A 16444-nucleotide genomic window follows, 5' to 3' on the forward strand; every position below is an offset into this window, starting at 1 on the left:
AATTGCTAATAAAAAGCGTCGAACAAAGCGCAATACAATGGAGAAGAGTAAGTCAATGGACGGGCAAAGTGTTAATCTAAGCACCGAGTGCACAATTAATGTGCGATTAGTGACTTTTCATACATAAATATGCGCATATGTAAATTGCATTACACACACATTACGGGTTATTCACCTCCTCTTAACACAAACACACACTCCAAAGAACTTGCATAAACTGTGAAATTTATTTCTAAGTTGTGTCTGTAGCTGTATGTGCATTAATTTGTTGTTAATTGAATTTTGCACTGCGGGGGCAGCAGCATAATTCCTTCAATATGTTCTTACTCTCTTTTGGCCTCTCTGTGCGCGTTCTTGCTCGCTCGCTCTCTCGCCGCTTGGGCTGACCTTGATTTCTATTGGACTCGCATATCGCGCGATGTCCGCATGACGTTGTATGTGTGCGTGTACCTGTGTCCGTATACGAATGTATGTGTGTGTACATCTAATGCTCATGTTGTGTTTAGTAAGAATTGTTGTGGGGTGGGTGGTATCAGAACAATTCACAGTAAAGCCATTCACATTGAGCCGGCTTCAATTACTTAATAGTTTTTGCTTGTGTATGAGCATTTGTGTACGCGTGTAATTGAAGATGAAGCCTGGAACGCTTGGCTTAGCAGTGGTGTCGCCTCTTCTTAGACTTCCAAGCTGATAACAGCGACAATATCAATTGCCAGACGTCTCAAGTATAAAACAGCTCACGCGTCTCCAGCTGATAATCCAGCAGATGGCCACGCGCCAAACATGAATAATTTGTTCAAACAGCTAGCCAACTAAAACAAAAAAAGTTTCCGCAGTTAATGATAAGAAGTACTCGAAGGCTAATTTGGTAAGTTACCACTTGCCAAAAATAAAAATATATACAAACCATAAGTCACAACAAGTATTAATCATAGCCGGCATTTTCCACACTTGTATTTGGCGAGTTCCAATTATTAATTGTGGCGTGCTCACAGTCAAAAAATCGAAAGATGTTTTATACCTTATCAGCAGCTGGCTGGCTGGAAATTCTTTTATGACTTTTAAAAAACCTCTGCTGACTTTAAAGATGCCTTAGTAATGTATTCGCGTGTTCTATTCATGGCCGAGTTTGTTTTTAATTTGCTGACACACACACATACATACACACATGCATCACAAGATAATCAATTTCATTGCAATCAGTTTATAGCTGCTGTTGCTGCTGACGTGCAATTTGGGTTTGTTGTTGTTGTTGTTATTGTTGTCGTAGTTGCTGCAGTTTCCTTGATTGCGTTCGTGTCGTAACCCTGAACGATGTCCAGCGAGTACATCATCAATGTCAAGCAATAAAGATTAACTTTACGTTTACGCAACAACAACAACCACAGCCTTGACATTGAAAGCGGAACAGCAAATCTGTGTCTGTGGGAGAGTAAGCGCCAGAGATGTGAGAGCAAAGCTAAACCTGCTGATTGTTATCGATTTATCGCATGGTTATCGAAGCTTACGCGCCAAGCCACAAAATTAAAAGAAACATATGTACCCAAAAAGCAGTAAACGAAAATTGCTTAAAAGCGCATCAAAAGTAAACAAATAAATAAATCGCTGTTACTTGCAGTCGTTTTTTTGTGTGCAGTAAGCAATTTAAACTCGTCGTCGTGTAACCCCAGCCCATCAGCAGCAGCTGCCTCGACCTGTAAAGCCCTCTAAGCAATTAGCATACAAGCACAACAACCTGAGCATAAACACACACACGTATACACCTGGTGCTAAGGCGGCTGCTGCTGCCGTCGTCGCTTCCATTGTTGTTGCTACCTCTGTTGTCGACGCAGACTTTTGGGCAAGCAAGTGATACTGATAGGTGACGGCGACGTCGACGACGACGCCGACAGCAACAGACAGCGATAGCGTGCGTCGATTTGTGGAATCGCCTCGGTTGACCAGTCGCATTCCAATCGTCGGTCAATCTAGTAGCAAACGTGCGCTAACTTGTTGCTTCGTCTCCTTCTCGGTGCGTGGCGCGCGCTTAAAACTCAGCTGTGAATAGCAATTGCAATTTAATTGCCAAATAAACGAAGCAAGCGTGGTAAAAATAATAATAACACTACTATTTCATTTACAACAATTCGACAAACGCATGTTTTCTATGCACACATATTTCTTATCGGCAGATCGAGCAATAGAGATTAATTTCTTCAAAATCAGGCGATACAATTATGTTAGGTGTGCATTGTGTATAGAATTTCATATGTTTAAAGTTTAAAAAGCCATCGAGTTTCCCAAATGAAATTGCATTGCATAATGCCAAGAGTTACAAAAATCCATATATATTTGTTGTATGTATTTCTGAGTTTTGTTTTGTCTTTGAAAACGCACCCCTGGCACAGTTACATATTGTAATGGTTGAATCGTTGACCTCTTCTATAGGCAAAGCTGATTTGCATGTCCACAAAAGCTACCTCGGGTATTTCTTAAGTCTCTTTCTGTTTCTTTTTGATTGACATAAATATAAATGCGCAGTACTGAGCACCTCTGTTGCGGCCTAAACTTCGGTGGAAGGGTATTACGAGTTACTCGCAGTCTAACAAACTCTCTCCGCTCTTCTCTAATAACCAATTTCCGTCAATCTGTCTGTCCGTTTATTTAGACACTGAAAATTTCCATTACTTTAAGGGCATGAGATTCAAAATATGATAATCATGTTTCTTATTGTTGCCCGCAGATCAAGCTTGTCTCCGAATTTAGCGAAATTCAACTTAAAAATTCAATGTCAAACTTATTTTTTAGTTTGGAGACACATTAAAAATCATATTGTGTGAATGTTTCCTAAAAATGTAAAAAAAAATAATGTAAACTTGCAAAGCTCCACAGAGTGCTAGCGCACCCGTTCATAGCGGGTATCTCTCGGTCGAACATATTCGAATGTAGTTTTTCTTTTTTCAACTTGATTTTGTATACTCTATCTGTCTTACTCGAGGAAAATTTCAAAACCAAAAAAGTAAAAGTACTTCGATGAAGTAACGAGATTAGTAAAGATTTGAACTCTCCACTAAAGAGATTAGCTTAATTGGAATTGCTTTGCTACGTAACGTAGATTAGAATGCCCTCTAAAAAAGTGCATAAGGAAAGTGAAAAAGCTGAGGATACGACTTCATGCATATGCATTGGGATCAAAGAGGTTTTGTCTTTTAACAACAATGTAATCAATTTGGAATCATATCAAATTTGTTTCTAATTATCAAACCAATTCATCGAAGTTTTAATAGAAAACCTTAGCTTGTACTGTACTTCTTATGTAAGCTCAGTACTTAGTTGATAAGCGATTTTGAAAAGTGCACAGGGTTTAAAAATACTTATTCGTTATAATCACAAAACCTTTGCCCTCGGAAAGAGTATTAAAGCTTCGGCAAGTCTTAGTTTATTAGGGTTTTGTCGAAACTAGTTTATTCAGTAATTATGCATTTAACATAAGTTATATTTTGTTTTGGTTTCGCTTTTGGCATACAAATTTGTGGCTAATCAATATTAATGTGCCAATTGAGATTAACCTTTTGAACTCGAATGCCCTGCTGGCCCATTACAAACTTAATAAATATTAGCGACAACACTTTACGAACTGAATTTTAGATTTAATTTGGATTTAGCCGATGTTGATCGCATGGTTAATCATTCTGGCGATTATAGCATTCCTATTGAATTTGTTCTTTGGTCGCCAAGGCGGCCTCCAAAGACAAACTCCAGCACTCCCCACTAACAACAAGAAGAAGAGCAACGATAACAACAACGATAACAGTAAGAATCGTATTCGTTTATTAACTTATTTTAACTACCATACCTAAAACATAAAAGAAGGGACGGGTCATTGTATTGTTGTTAAGCTAAACTTGTTTTTTTTTTCTTCTTTTGTTTAATTTATTTGCTGTTCTTTTTTTGTAGACAACTCCAGCGTTATTGCGGCTACAGCAACATCGTCAACGTCATCGTCAGCGATAAATACAACAACAAAAAGCGCGGATCAGACAACGAAGGCGTCGACGACGAATCGTTATCCAAAGTCTTGTATTAAGAAAGTGAAATTCTCAAGTGAAAGCCTCAAGTCTGATGTGGATAGTCTCTGTGAACAATTGAAGGATAACGTTTTGACCGATTTGAATCATTTTAACAATAACAACAATAACATTGATAACAAATACAACAAAATGAGCGAACAGGAAGCAACAACAACAACAGCGTCAGCGGAAACGACAGACGCAACAGATGGCGAACGTCCTAGTTTTCTCGTAAGTTAATGATGCACATACCTACATATAGCGTATATAACTATTAAACAAAATAATAAATTTTTTTTACGCAGGTGGGTGACGAAATCGATGAAAAGGAGGCCATCGAAGCAGGTGAAGCTGGCGATGAATTTCCTCAAAAATTGCAAAGCGATATTCGTCAAAATGGCGATATCACGGAGCGACGTAAGCGTCTGAGGTTAGTTCCCACCACTGACAGAAACAACAACTATACACATACATATGTAGATAAAAATTTACCAGCAAAACAAATTGAAGCTACGTCATTATTATGGCTGTGTTGCCGACGCCAAACAAATCGCGCGAGTTTCACCGACAGAGACGGCAATATACACAAAAACAACGTGCATCTGCCTTGACTAACGTCAAAAAGCTTCCAAAGAGAGCAAAAGCGCACCAAGAGAGCGCACAAAAGCTGCAGTCAGCAGGTGCCGCTGACTGACTGGGGAACTGTTGAGTTCTTGTTTATTTTTCATTCATAACATTGACAAAATTTGTAAAGCCGCCGCCGCTGTCAACACACAGAGGTCAACTTTTCTGCCTGCGCTTTCTCTCTCGCGCTCTGCCAAGTTAAAACTCTCTTCGTCAAATGAGTAACTACGACGACATCACACCATCCAATGCCAAGCTGTTGTGGCCAGTTTTGAAGCAGTTGTCGTGCCCATCGGACGTTCTGTTAGCGTGTTGAGCTTCTTATAGCCAAAAAAAAATATTGCTCGCGTGTGATTTTTAGCTTTTGCTGACCTGCTGGCATATTAGATTTTCCATTATTAGTTTTCATTGTAAATACTACAAGAGCAGTGAAAGTCGACGCGTTGCAGCCCGAATTTTTCTTTGTTGATTAGTCATATATTTGCTTGCATAATCGCTGAATTAATTATAGTTTCGGACACGGCTTAAACAAAGAAACAACAGAAACAAAATTTTTCCCTTTGGACTTGTGAATGATCTTGGCATTTACTGCATTGATCAAAATGTTAAAACGTCGTGCCAGCAAACGTTTTGTACTTGTTGAATCCGGCGAGGAGCCACAAACCTCTACAATGGCCAATTCCAATGACAATGGTCCAATTACAATACCCCAAATTGTGGCCATCGATCAGTGCAACAATAACGATGAACCCAACTACAGCAGCAGCAATGGCATCCATAGCAACAACATTATCAACAATAATGAGATTAACAATTCGTCATCGCTATTAAATGTGCAAACAACCGGCACATTGAAGTAAAGAATTTTTACGCATAATTAATTTTAAATACACACATTAACACACACACAGTAACATAACATCAGAAATTCTCGACTATGGACGTGCTTACAAATGCAAAAAGCGTCCTCTAGCGGCATCGTCTGTGTGCGAGAGTGAGCGAGCGAAAGTAAACAATGTAAAAGCTTCATTGGAATTTGATTTTAAACCGGTTTGTCAAAAAGCACGTACATAATTAAGCTGTGCACGCCCCATCTCGCTCTCATACGCGTGCTCCTAACTAACATTGACCCAGACACAGACAGAGACAAATACATTTACATATTTAGAGCATGCCAGCTACCGAATGACCTCAATGAGAATAAACGGAAGGGGCAAAGGGGGAATTCTTATCGCACCAGTTGGTTAATTAGTTAATTAACAAATGTAAAATGTAACTACACACCATCCACAATCATAAATTCTGGTTCATTGCAGACCCAGCATGTCGCGCGGCACCGGCCTCGGTCAGGATCGAGATCAGTATCGTGATTTTCATATTGCCACCACGGAGGAGTTTGTCAAACGATTTGGCGGCACTCGAGTTATCAATCGTGTGCTTATCGCCAATAATGGCATTGCGGCCGTCAAGTGCATGCGTTCCATTCGCCGTTGGTCGTATGAGATGTTCAAGAATGAGCGTGCCGTGCGTTTTGTAGTTATGGTTACGCCGGAGGATTTGAAGGCCAATGCCGAGTACATTAAAATGGCGGATCATTATGTGCCTGTTCCCGGTGGATCAAACAACAACAACTACGCCAATGTTGAACTCATTGTAGACATTGCACTTCGCACTCAAGTGCAGGTGAGTTACTCAACTTGAATTCCCTCCCTAACATTATTTTTGTTTTTTCGTCGTCGACGTCGACCTCTTCTCACATCGTACGATTTCTGTTTACAAACACGCGCTCTACTCGATACTTTTCGTTCGATTCCCTCCTCCCATAAGAACGCTAACTATCTGACTGTAAGTTTGAGAGAGTAAGAGAGAGGGCGTATTTCCATTTGCTTGTATGTGTCCGTGTGTACACTGTTCTTTAATCTTTAAGTTCTCTATTATAGTGAACTTTTGAGCTTGACCAGGGTAAACAATAGCTTAGCCTTCCTCTTCCTCATTTCATTTTTGCCTACTTATGTACTTCTCGATATGAAGTGTAGCTTTATTAACATCATAATATTAATATTTATGGCTCATTCAAAATATTCCACTCATTACGAAGGTCACAACTTTTGTATGCGACATTAAACTTACAATTTATGTAACTAATTGTTCTTTTTACTATTTTCTAATGGGGAATATATACTCGAATTTTTTAATATTATTAAAGTGATTGCGTAGTTGGAAATAATACGTGCATATGTAGATAATGAATATATTGAACTTAGATTGAGTTATAACACTATTGTTATTGGTAAGGTCGTAGATAGTGTAACAAAAAGGTTAGAGATACGGCGAAGTGACAAAATACTTGTATTGACGAGTATTATTATCATACAATTGTGCCAATTATATAGACTATAGAAATGCTCCAAATTAATTATATATACACTCACCGCTATATTAAGTATAATTTAAAATAATGTTATCAGACAGAAAAGTGATAGTAAAATATATGTACAGAAAATTCCTGCAAATTAATTGTATATCTAACAGAACAAGAAACTTATATTTTTCGATATTTATTCTCTAAGACTTCTAAGTTTATACAAATATCTATAGTAATGAACTGAATTTTTCCTGTCAACCTGTTGCATTTCTAATAAAATTCCTAATTACTTGCAGGCTGTCTGGGCTGGTTGGGGTCATGCCTCGGAGAATCCCAAGCTGCCGGAACTGCTGCATAAGGAGGGTCTGGTATTTCTGGGTCCTCCTGAGCGTGCTATGTGGGCACTAGGTGATAAGGTGGCCTCCTCCATTGTGGCCCAAACGGCCGACATACCCACGTTGCCCTGGTCTGGCTCCGAGCTGAAGGCGCAGTACAGCGGCAAGAAGATTAAGATATCCAGTGAGCTCTTTGGACGTGGCTGCGTTCAAAATGCGGAGCAGGGACTCGCTGCGGTCGCCAAGATTGGTAAGCTGTGAAATAATTTAACAAACTTACGCGGAAAACCCTAATCTAATTATTTTTTAGGCTTCCCTGTGATGATCAAGGCTTCAGAAGGTGGTGGTGGTAAGGGCATCCGTCGCGTGGACACTGCCGAGGAGTTCCCAGCACTTTTCCGTCAGGTGCAGGCCGAGGTTCCCGGCTCTCCCATCTTTGTGATGAAGCTGGCAAGCGGCGCACGCCATCTGGAAGTTCAGCTGCTGGCGGATCAGTACGGCAATGCCATCAGTTTGTTTGGACGCGATTGCTCCATTCAGCGTCGTCATCAGAAGATTATTGAGGAGGCTCCCGCCATTGTCGCCCAACCCGAAGTCTTTGAGGACATGGAGAAGGCTGCCGTCCGCTTGGCCAAGATGGTGGGCTATGTGAGCGCCGGCACTGTGGAGTATTTGTACGATCCCGAGGGCAGATACTTCTTCCTCGAGCTGAATCCTCGTCTGCAGGTGGAGCATCCGTGTACAGAAATGGTGGCCGATGTCAATCTGCCCGCCTGTCAGCTGCAAATTGGAATGGGTATTCCCCTCTATCGCCTCAAGGACATTCGTCTGTTGTATGGCGAATCCCCTTGGGGTTCGTCCGTCATTGACTTTGAGAATCCACCGAATAAACCTCGTCCCTCTGGTCATGTGATTGCTGCTCGCATCACATCGGAAAATCCTGATGAAGGCTTCAAGCCTAGCTCCGGTACCGTCCAAGAGTTGAACTTCCGGTCGAGCAAGAATGTCTGGGGTTACTTCAGTGTTGCGGCGTCGGGAGGATTGCACGAGTTTGCCGACTCGCAGTTCGGACATTGTTTTTCATGGGGAGAGAATCGTCAGCAGGCACGCGAAAATCTTGTGATTGCCCTCAAGGAACTGTCTATTCGTGGTGATTTCCGTACCACAGTCGAATATCTGATTACGCTGCTTGAAACGAATCGTTTTCTGGACAATAGCATCGATACTGCTTGGTTGGATGCCTTGATTGCGGAGCGTGTGCAGTCTGAAAAACCCGATATCCTTCTAGGTGTCATGTGCGGTTCACTGCATATTGCGGATCGCCAGATCACCGAATCGTTCTCCAGTTTCCAGACTTCGCTCGAGAAGGGACAAATCCAGGCGGCCAACACGCTCACCAATGTAGTCGATGTGGAGCTCATCAATGGCGGAATACGCTACAAAGTGCAGGCAGCGAAGAGCGGACACAATTCCTACTTCCTGCTGATGAACAACTCATTCAAGGAGATTGAGGTGCATCGTTTGTCAGATGGTGGTTTGCTAATCTCTCTGGAGGGTGCTTCATATACGACCTACATGAAGGAGGAAGTCGATCGCTATCGCATTGTCATTGGTAATCAAACCTGCGTCTTTGAGAAGGAGAATGATCCCTCGTTGTTGCGCAGTCCCTCCGCCGGAAAGTTGATCAATATGATTGTTGAGGATGGCGCACATGTGGCCAAGGGCCAAGCCTATGCCGAGATTGAGGTCATGAAGATGGTGATGACCCTAACGTCACAAGAAGCGGGTACTGTAACCTTTGTGCGACGTCCTGGCGCTGTTCTGGATGCAGGTTCGCTGTTGGGTCACCTGGAACTAGACGATCCGTCACTAGTAACGAAAGCACAACCGTGCAAGAGCCAGTTCCCACAGCCGGAAAATGTCCCAGTGCCGGAGAAACTGAATCGCGTGCACAACACATACAAGAGCATACTGGAGAACACCTTGGCGGGCTATTGTCTCCCCGAGCCATTCAACGCACAACGTTTGCGTGACATCATTGAGAAGTTCATGCAGAGCTTGAGGGATCCCTCGTTGCCGCTGCTCGAGCTGCAGGAGGTCATTGCTTCGATTTCGGGTCGCATTCCGCTGTCCGTGGAGAAGAAGATCAGGAAGCTGATGACGCTCTACGAGCGCAACATTACCAGTGTCCTGGCCCAGTTCCCCTCACAGCAGATTGCCAGCGTCATCGATAGTCATGCTGCCACCTTGCAAAAACGTGCTGATCGGGATGTTTTCTTCCTGACCACCCAGAGCATTGTACAGTTGGTGCAGCGCTACAGGAATGGCATCAGAGGTCGCATGAAGGCTGCGGTACATGAGTTGCTCAGACAATATTACGACGTGGAGTCGCAGTTCCAGCATGGACACTACGATAAGTGTGTGGGCTTGGTCCGCGAGCATAACAAGGACGACATGTTGACGGTGGTGAACACCATATTCTCGCACTCGCAGGTGGCTAAGAAGAATCTGCTGGTCACGCTGCTCATCGATCATCTGTGGGCCAATGAGCCTGGACTTACTGATGAGCTGGCTAATACGCTGAGTGAGTTAACTTCGCTCAATCGTGCGGAACATTCACGTGTGGCGCTGCGATCCCGTCAGGTCTTGATTGCCGCCCATCAGCCAGCTTATGAGCTGCGCCACAATCAAATGGAGTCGATCTTCCTGTCAGCTGTGGATATGTATGGTCATGACTTCCATCCCGAGAATCTGCAGCGTTTGATTCTCTCGGAGACCTCAATCTTTGATATTCTGCACGATTTCTTCTATCACTCCAATCGCGCCGTCTGCAATGCCGCCTTGGAGGTTTATGTGCGTCGTGCCTACACCTCCTATGAGCTGACGTGTCTGCAGCATCTGGAACTCTCCGGGGGATTGCCCTTGGTGCACTTCCAGTTCCTGTTGCCCACAGCGCATCCGAATCGTCTGTTCTCGCGCATGAGCTCGCCGGAGGGCTTGGATCATGCTGTTGCCGAGTCTTTGGGCAGCTCTTTTGTACGCACCGGCGCCATTGCGGCCTTTGATTCCTTCGAGCACTTTGAAATGTACTCGGATGAGATTCTGGATCTGCTGGAGGACTTTGTGTCGCCTGCACTGGTTAGTGCCAAGGTGTTAGAGGCTGTGGAGGCCGTCGATTCCATTTCGGATAGTCGTCACAGCACCTCAATCAATGTGTCCCTCTCGGATCCCATCTCCCGCGCGAATGCCGCCGAGGAGGCCAAGTCAACGGAGCCCATACACATCATTAGCGTGGCGGTGCGTGAGACAGGCGAAATGGACGACGTGCAGATGTCGCAGATCTTTGGCAACTACTGCAAGGAGCACAACGAGGAGCTCTTCCAGCGTCGCATACGCCGCATTACTTTCGCAGCGCTGAAGAAACGTCAGTTCCCCAAGTTCTTTACGTATCGGGCACGCGACAAATTCGAGGAGGATCGCATCTATCGGCACTTGGAGCCAGCTTCGGCTTTCCACTTGGAACTAAATCGCATGAAGACTTACGACCTGGAAGCCTTGCCCACTGCCAATCAGAAGATGCATCTGTATCTGGGCAAGGCCAAGGTCTCCAAGGGTCAGGAGGTTACCGACTATCGCTTCTTCATACGCTCCATTATCCGTCACTCGGATCTGATCACCAAGGAAGCCTCGTTCGAGTACCTGCAGAACGAGGGTGAGCGTGTGCTACTCGAGGCTATGGATGAGCTTGAGGTGGCCTTCTCCCATCCACATGCGAAGCGCACCGATTGCAATCACATATTCCTCAACTTTGTGCCCACTGTAATCATGGATCCCGGCAAGATTGAAGAATCAGTCACGAAGATGATTATGCGTTATGGTCCTCGTTTGTGGAAACTGCGTGTGCTACAAGCGGAGCTCAAAATGGTTATCAGGCAATCACCGCAATCGCCCACGCAGGCGGTGCGTTTGTGTATTGCCAACGATTCGGGTTACTTCCTTGATATCTCCATGTACACGGAGCAAACGGAACCCGAAACTGGCATTGTAAGTGAACGAGAACTATTGGATTTAGAAGAAGTTAGTTACAAATGTATTCTCGTTCCTCTTTAGATCAAATTCCGCGCTTATGGCGACAAGCAGGGGTCGTTGCATGGCCATCCCATCTCCACTCCCTACATGACCAAGGACTTTTTGCAGCAGAAACGTTTCCAGGCGCAATCCAATGGTACCACTTATGTTTACGATGTGCCAGATATGTTCCGTCAGATGACAGAGCGTCACTGGAAGGAATTCAGTAAGGCGCGCCCAACCGTTGACATTCGCATACCCGACAAGATTCTACTGGAGTGCAAGGAACTTGTGCTCGAGGGCGACAGTCTGGTGGAGCTGCAGCGTCTGCCTGGCGAGAATAATGTGAGTGCAGCTTAAGTTATTTATATGTGAAAATTAAACTAAAATACCTCTGCTTCTAGTGCGGCATGGTGGCCTGGCGCATAGTGTTGGCCACACCCGAGTATCCCGCTGGACGTGAAATCATTGTGATTGCAAACGATCTGACCTATTTGATTGGCTCATTTGGCATTAAGGAGGATGTGCTGTTTGCCAAGGCCTCACAGCTGGCGCGTCAGCTGAAGGTGCCAAGGGTAAGTCTACAATTAAAACTTCAAATTAGACTCTCCTTCAACCTTCAACCTTTATAATTTGCTGTAGATTTACATCTCGGTCAACAGTGGCGCTCGTATTGGGCTCGCCGAAGAGGTAAAGGCCATGTTCCGCATCGCATGGGAGGATCCCGAGGAGCCAGACAAGGGTTTCAAGTATCTGTACCTGTCCACAGAGGATTATGCCAAGGTGGCAAACTTGAATTCGGTGCGTGCCATACTCATCGAGGATGAAGGCGAGCAGCGCTACAAGATCACCGATATTATTGGCAAGGATGACGGCTTGGGCGTAGAGAATCTGCGCTATGCTGGTCTGATTGCCGGTGAAACGTCGCAGGCTTACGAGGAGATTGTGACTATTGCCATGGTCACGTGTCGCACCATTGGCATTGGCTCCTATGTGGTGCGTCTGGGTCAGCGTGTCATTCAGATTGATAACTCGCACATTATACTCACGGGCTACGCTGCGCTCAACAAGGTAAGTCGAGAGGTTTCATCTGCTTAGTTGCTCCTGCTAATCTCTTGATTATTGCAGCTGCTTGGACGCAAGGTGTATGCGTCAAATAATCAGCTGGGTGGTGTGCAAATCATGTTCAACAACGGTGTTACGCACAAAACGGAAGCCATCGATCTGGATGGTGTCTACACCATTCTGGACTGGCTCTCCTACATTCCCGCCTACATTGGCTGCGATCTGCCCATAATTTTACCCAGCGATCGCATCGACCGCCCCGTTGACTTTATGCCCACCAAGTCGCCATATGATCCACGCTGGATGCTCGCTGGCCGCGTCAATCCAGTCAATGCTAATGACTGGGAGAATGGCTTCTTCGATCGCGACTCGTGGAGTGAAATAATGGCTCCCTGGGCCAAGACTGTGGTCACTGGACGCGCTCGTTTGGGTGGCGTGCCAGTCGGTGTCATTGCCGTGGAGACACGCACCGTGGAGGTGGAGATGCCCGCGGATCCTGCGAACTTGGACTCGGAGGCCAAGACGTTGCAGCAGGCTGGACAGGTTTGGTATCCCGATTCGTCCTACAAGACGGCACAGGCCATCAAGGATTTCGGACGCGAAGAGCTGCCCCTTATTGTTTTTGCCAACTGGCGTGGTTTCTCCGGCGGCATGAAAGACATGTACGAACAGATTGTGAAATTTGGCGCTTACATTGTCGACGGCCTGAGGGAGTACAAGAAGCCGGTCCTTATTTATTTGCCGCCCAATGCAGAGTTGCGTGGCGGCGCTTGGGCTGTACTTGATTCGCTCATCAATCCACGTTACATGGAGACCTATGCCGATCCAGAGGCACGCGGCGGTGTGCTCGAACCTGAGGGCATTGTCGAGATTAAGTACAAAGAGAAGGACCTCATCAAGACCATCTATCGACTGGATGGCACCACCATTGCGGTAAGCTACAGATTATTTTAGAAGTACATGAAAGTATCGGAATACAATAGCTATTATCTTTAACTATTATTAATGCAGTTAGATGAATTTATAGCTATTTGCTAATTCGTTTACTTATTGTTATAATCCTTTTTGCAGTTGAAAAAGGAGCATGATGAGGCTGTGGCTGCTGGCGACAAGGTGCGCGCTGCACAGGTGGATGAGAAGATCAAGGCCCGCATCTCTGTGCTGATGCACGTCTATCACACCGTCGCCGTTCACTTCGCCGATCTCCACGACACGCCCGAACGCATGCTCGAGAAGGAGTGCATCAGCGAGATTATTCCGTGGCGCGAATCTCGTCGCATGCTCTACTGGCGTTTGCGTCGTTTGCTGCTCGAGGATGCGTACATCAAGAAGATACTGCGTGCTCAGGATAATCTCTCTGTGGGCCAGGCCAAGCAGATGCTGCGTCGCTGGCTTGTAGAGGACAAGGGTGCCACTGAGGTGAGTTCTTTGGATAAATTATCACATATGCAACTTCTGCTAAATTTAATGAGTCACTTACAGGCTTATTTGTGGGACAAGAACGAGGAGATGGTGTCCTGGTATCAGGAGCAAACTAATGGTGAATCAATAGTGTCTAAGAATGTCAACTCTGTACGTCGGGATGCAATCATCTCAACGATATCTAAGATGCTGGAGGTAATGCAGATTAAACTTTCATTTGTTTTATTGCGTTTATTAAAATATATTTAATCACAGGACTGCCCGGATGTGGCGCTGGACGCTGTCGTTGGTCTGTGCCAAGGATTGACGCCGGTGAATCGTGGCGTTGTTGTGCGAACTCTGGCACAAATGCAACTGAACGAGGAGTCCTCGGCGAATACACAGGGATGACTTTACGCTAACTTTTAAGTTATGATGATGGTTCAATGAGTCTCCTAGGATAGCTGGATAAGGCAGCCTTTGCTTTTGTAATATACTACGATGGAGCAACGTTTTTGCATTTTGTTTAGTTGAATTGTTTAAATATAATTAGCCTTTATATACATACATATATACTATACATACTATATATAACTATTGTAATAGTTTTTATTTAGTTGGAAAGCAGACACAGCATTGGCGTGGGTAGAACAAAGTGTCCTCCAGTTATTTTGGTAATACGCGCAATTGTCGTATCGATATTAACAAAAAAAAAAGAAAAATATATACATACAAACATATATATGCTATATATATTTATATATAATATACACTTTCTTTGTATTTGTATTGTATACAAAAGCAAATCTTTCCGCTAGTTGACTAAGACTTGAAATTGTTTATACACACAAGACAGAATTTTTTGTGAATTGAATCATATGCGCATGTATATAAAAATAATATATACTAATAGAATATTGTGAATATATGTACATGTTTCATAAAAATGGAATTTATATTCGATATGCTGTTTTGTTGTTGTTTGCATGATCCATGGGATCAGAGCGTTTTATTTCTTAAATCCAAAAATGAAATTTACATGTGGAGCAAATTAATTAAATGTAAAACCAGCAGCAGTTTAATATTAAATTTACGATGATAGAGAGTACGATTAATTCTGGCTATCAAGCCACTCAGGCTCGGCGATGCCAATCTTCTCAATGATGGAATTCACTTGATAGCACAACGATTGGATTTGTCGATCCCATTGGGGCAGCAGTTCACGGTTCTCAAAGTGCACAATGCCCGAGATCTGATCAATGTGCCCATTCATACGTCCCTCCGTTATCATTTGCGAGGCAATCTTCTCCGCCTTGGCAGCGGGAATGTCCAGCAATGCACCCAACTCCTCAAATGTGATGTTATTGTACAACTTGCTGGCGGACAGCAAATTGTGCTCGAAGACAGCACGATCGAGTATGGATGAACCATCGGGTGTGGCAGCTTTTTGATGCTCCTGCAGCAGCGCCTCGAACTCTTGCAATTCGGAACGACGAATAATGCGCTCCAGATACATTTTCTCGAGTATGGCATAGGCCGGCAAATGCTGACAACGTTCGTCCTTGAAGAGCGTGGCCAGCATGCGAGATCGCTGCTGTCCAGCCGAGGCCAGCACTGTGCAGATTAGTGCCTTCTTCAAGGCCGTCATGCGTTCACCCTGATCGACGATTTTGCGGTAGGAGAGTTCGTTGTATCGTTGGGCAGCCTCAATGAATTTGCGACGATAATCCAGAACGCGAGCGTAGCACACTTTGTAAAGAACCTACAAAGAAAGCAGAGCTTCAATATTTGATACAAATTGGACATCTCTACGATTGTCACCTGCAACTCCTCCGAATTGGTCTCGGCCTGCAGCAACGAGGCACGATTGATGAACAGCTCCGCCTGCACCGAATCATTGTCCTCTAGATAGAGACGCGCTATTTTCAAGTAAGTGCCCAGCTTGCACTCCACTGAGTACTGTTTCTGGCCCGTCTCGAGGGGAATACCCACCAGCACTGTGGCCGCATCGCGCCACTGTTGGTTACGCTCATAGATGTTGGCCAAATGGAAACGAATGCCGGCCACCTGCTCCTCGAACGAGATAACGCGTGGATGCACACGCTCCAGTGTAAAGTGGGACAGCTGCTTGGACATGTCGTCGGGCAGTTTGCTCAACTCAACTCCAACATCGTTGAGGATCTGACGAGCAATCACCAGACTAACATGTTCGTTAACAATCGCCTCGACAAAGAGCTTCAGCGTATCGATCAAATCGTTGCCGGTGTTGGAGAGCACACTCTTCAGCAGCTGGCGGTATTTGTCCGCCTGGTCCTTGTGTGTACCAATAAAGTTGGTCAGGCCCATTAGCTGGGAGCGCAATGCTGCGGTAGTTATCCCCATAATTAGTCTGCAACTAATTCTGCACTACAACACTAAAGTAAATCAGACAAACTAACAAGTGTTATCGATAAGCGTCATATGTTACTGCTTGTCACAGAGAGCAATCGATAGCTGACTGTTGTTGGCTTCTGCTATCGATAATGGGCAGCACAATC

The 16444-nt window shown here is 44.6% G+C and overlaps 2 protein-coding genes across 3 annotated transcripts; one reads left to right on the forward strand and one right to left on the reverse strand.

The window, feature by feature from the left end:
• Window positions 1-1947: 1947 nt before the first annotated feature.
• On the forward strand, window positions 1948-14474 carry LOC132790153 (acetyl-CoA carboxylase). 2 transcript variants are annotated; one of them, XM_060798601.1, is made up of 14 exons: window positions 1948-2086; window positions 3628-3792; window positions 3937-4280; window positions 4355-4479; window positions 5990-6356; window positions 7335-7623; window positions 7684-11417; window positions 11484-11786; window positions 11846-12016; window positions 12084-12512; window positions 12570-13439; window positions 13578-13925; window positions 13989-14123; window positions 14184-14474. In XM_060798601.1, the coding sequence occupies exons 2-14, from the start codon at window positions 3648-3650 to the stop codon at window positions 14316-14318; spliced, it is 7395 nt and encodes a 2464-aa protein (XP_060654584.1). In that variant the 5' UTR covers window positions 1948-2086; window positions 3628-3647; the 3' UTR covers window positions 14319-14474. The 2 variants fall into 2 exon arrangements, with proteins under 2 accessions (XP_060654584.1, XP_060654585.1); XM_060798602.1 differs by lacking the exons at window positions 1948-2086; window positions 3628-3792; window positions 3937-4280; window positions 4355-4479 and adding an exon at window positions 5043-5529.
• On the reverse strand, window positions 14428-16377 carry LOC132790157 (COP9 signalosome complex subunit 4). The gene is made up of 2 exons (XM_060798605.1): window positions 15729-16377; window positions 14428-15669 (listed from the first exon to the last, which is right to left on the reverse strand). Exons 1-2 carry the CDS (start codon window positions 16287-16289, stop codon window positions 15019-15021), a joined length of 1212 nt encoding a protein of 403 aa, XP_060654588.1. The 5' UTR covers window positions 16290-16377; the 3' UTR covers window positions 14428-15018.
• Between the last annotated feature and the right edge of the window lie 67 nt (window positions 16378-16444).

Source organism: Drosophila nasuta, chromosome 3 (genome assembly GCF_023558535.2).
Source record: "Drosophila nasuta strain 15112-1781.00 chromosome 3, ASM2355853v1, whole genome shotgun sequence".
Lineage (NCBI taxonomy): Eukaryota > Metazoa > Arthropoda > Insecta > Diptera > Drosophilidae > Drosophila > Drosophila nasuta.

Excerpts from the sequence above, each read along its gene's own strand:
- LOC132790157 (XM_060798605.1), bottom strand. The coding sequence starts at position 16,289 with ATGGGGATAACTACCGCAGCATTGCGCTCCCAGCTAATGGGCCTGACC. Across the intron at positions 15,670-15,728 it reads CCAATTCGGAGGAGTTGCAG|GTTCTTTACAAAGTGTGCTA; the intron begins GTGACAATCGTA and ends CTTTCTTTGTAG.
- LOC132790153 (XM_060798601.1), top strand. The coding sequence starts at position 3,648 with ATGTTGATCGCATGGTTAATCATTCTGGCGATTATAGCATTCCTATTG. Across the intron at positions 7,624-7,683 it reads CGCTGCGGTCGCCAAGATTG|GCTTCCCTGTGATGATCAAG; the intron begins GTAAGCTGTGAA and ends ATTATTTTTTAG. Across the intron at positions 13,926-13,988 it reads AGGACAAGGGTGCCACTGAG|GCTTATTTGTGGGACAAGAA; the intron begins GTGAGTTCTTTG and ends AGTCACTTACAG.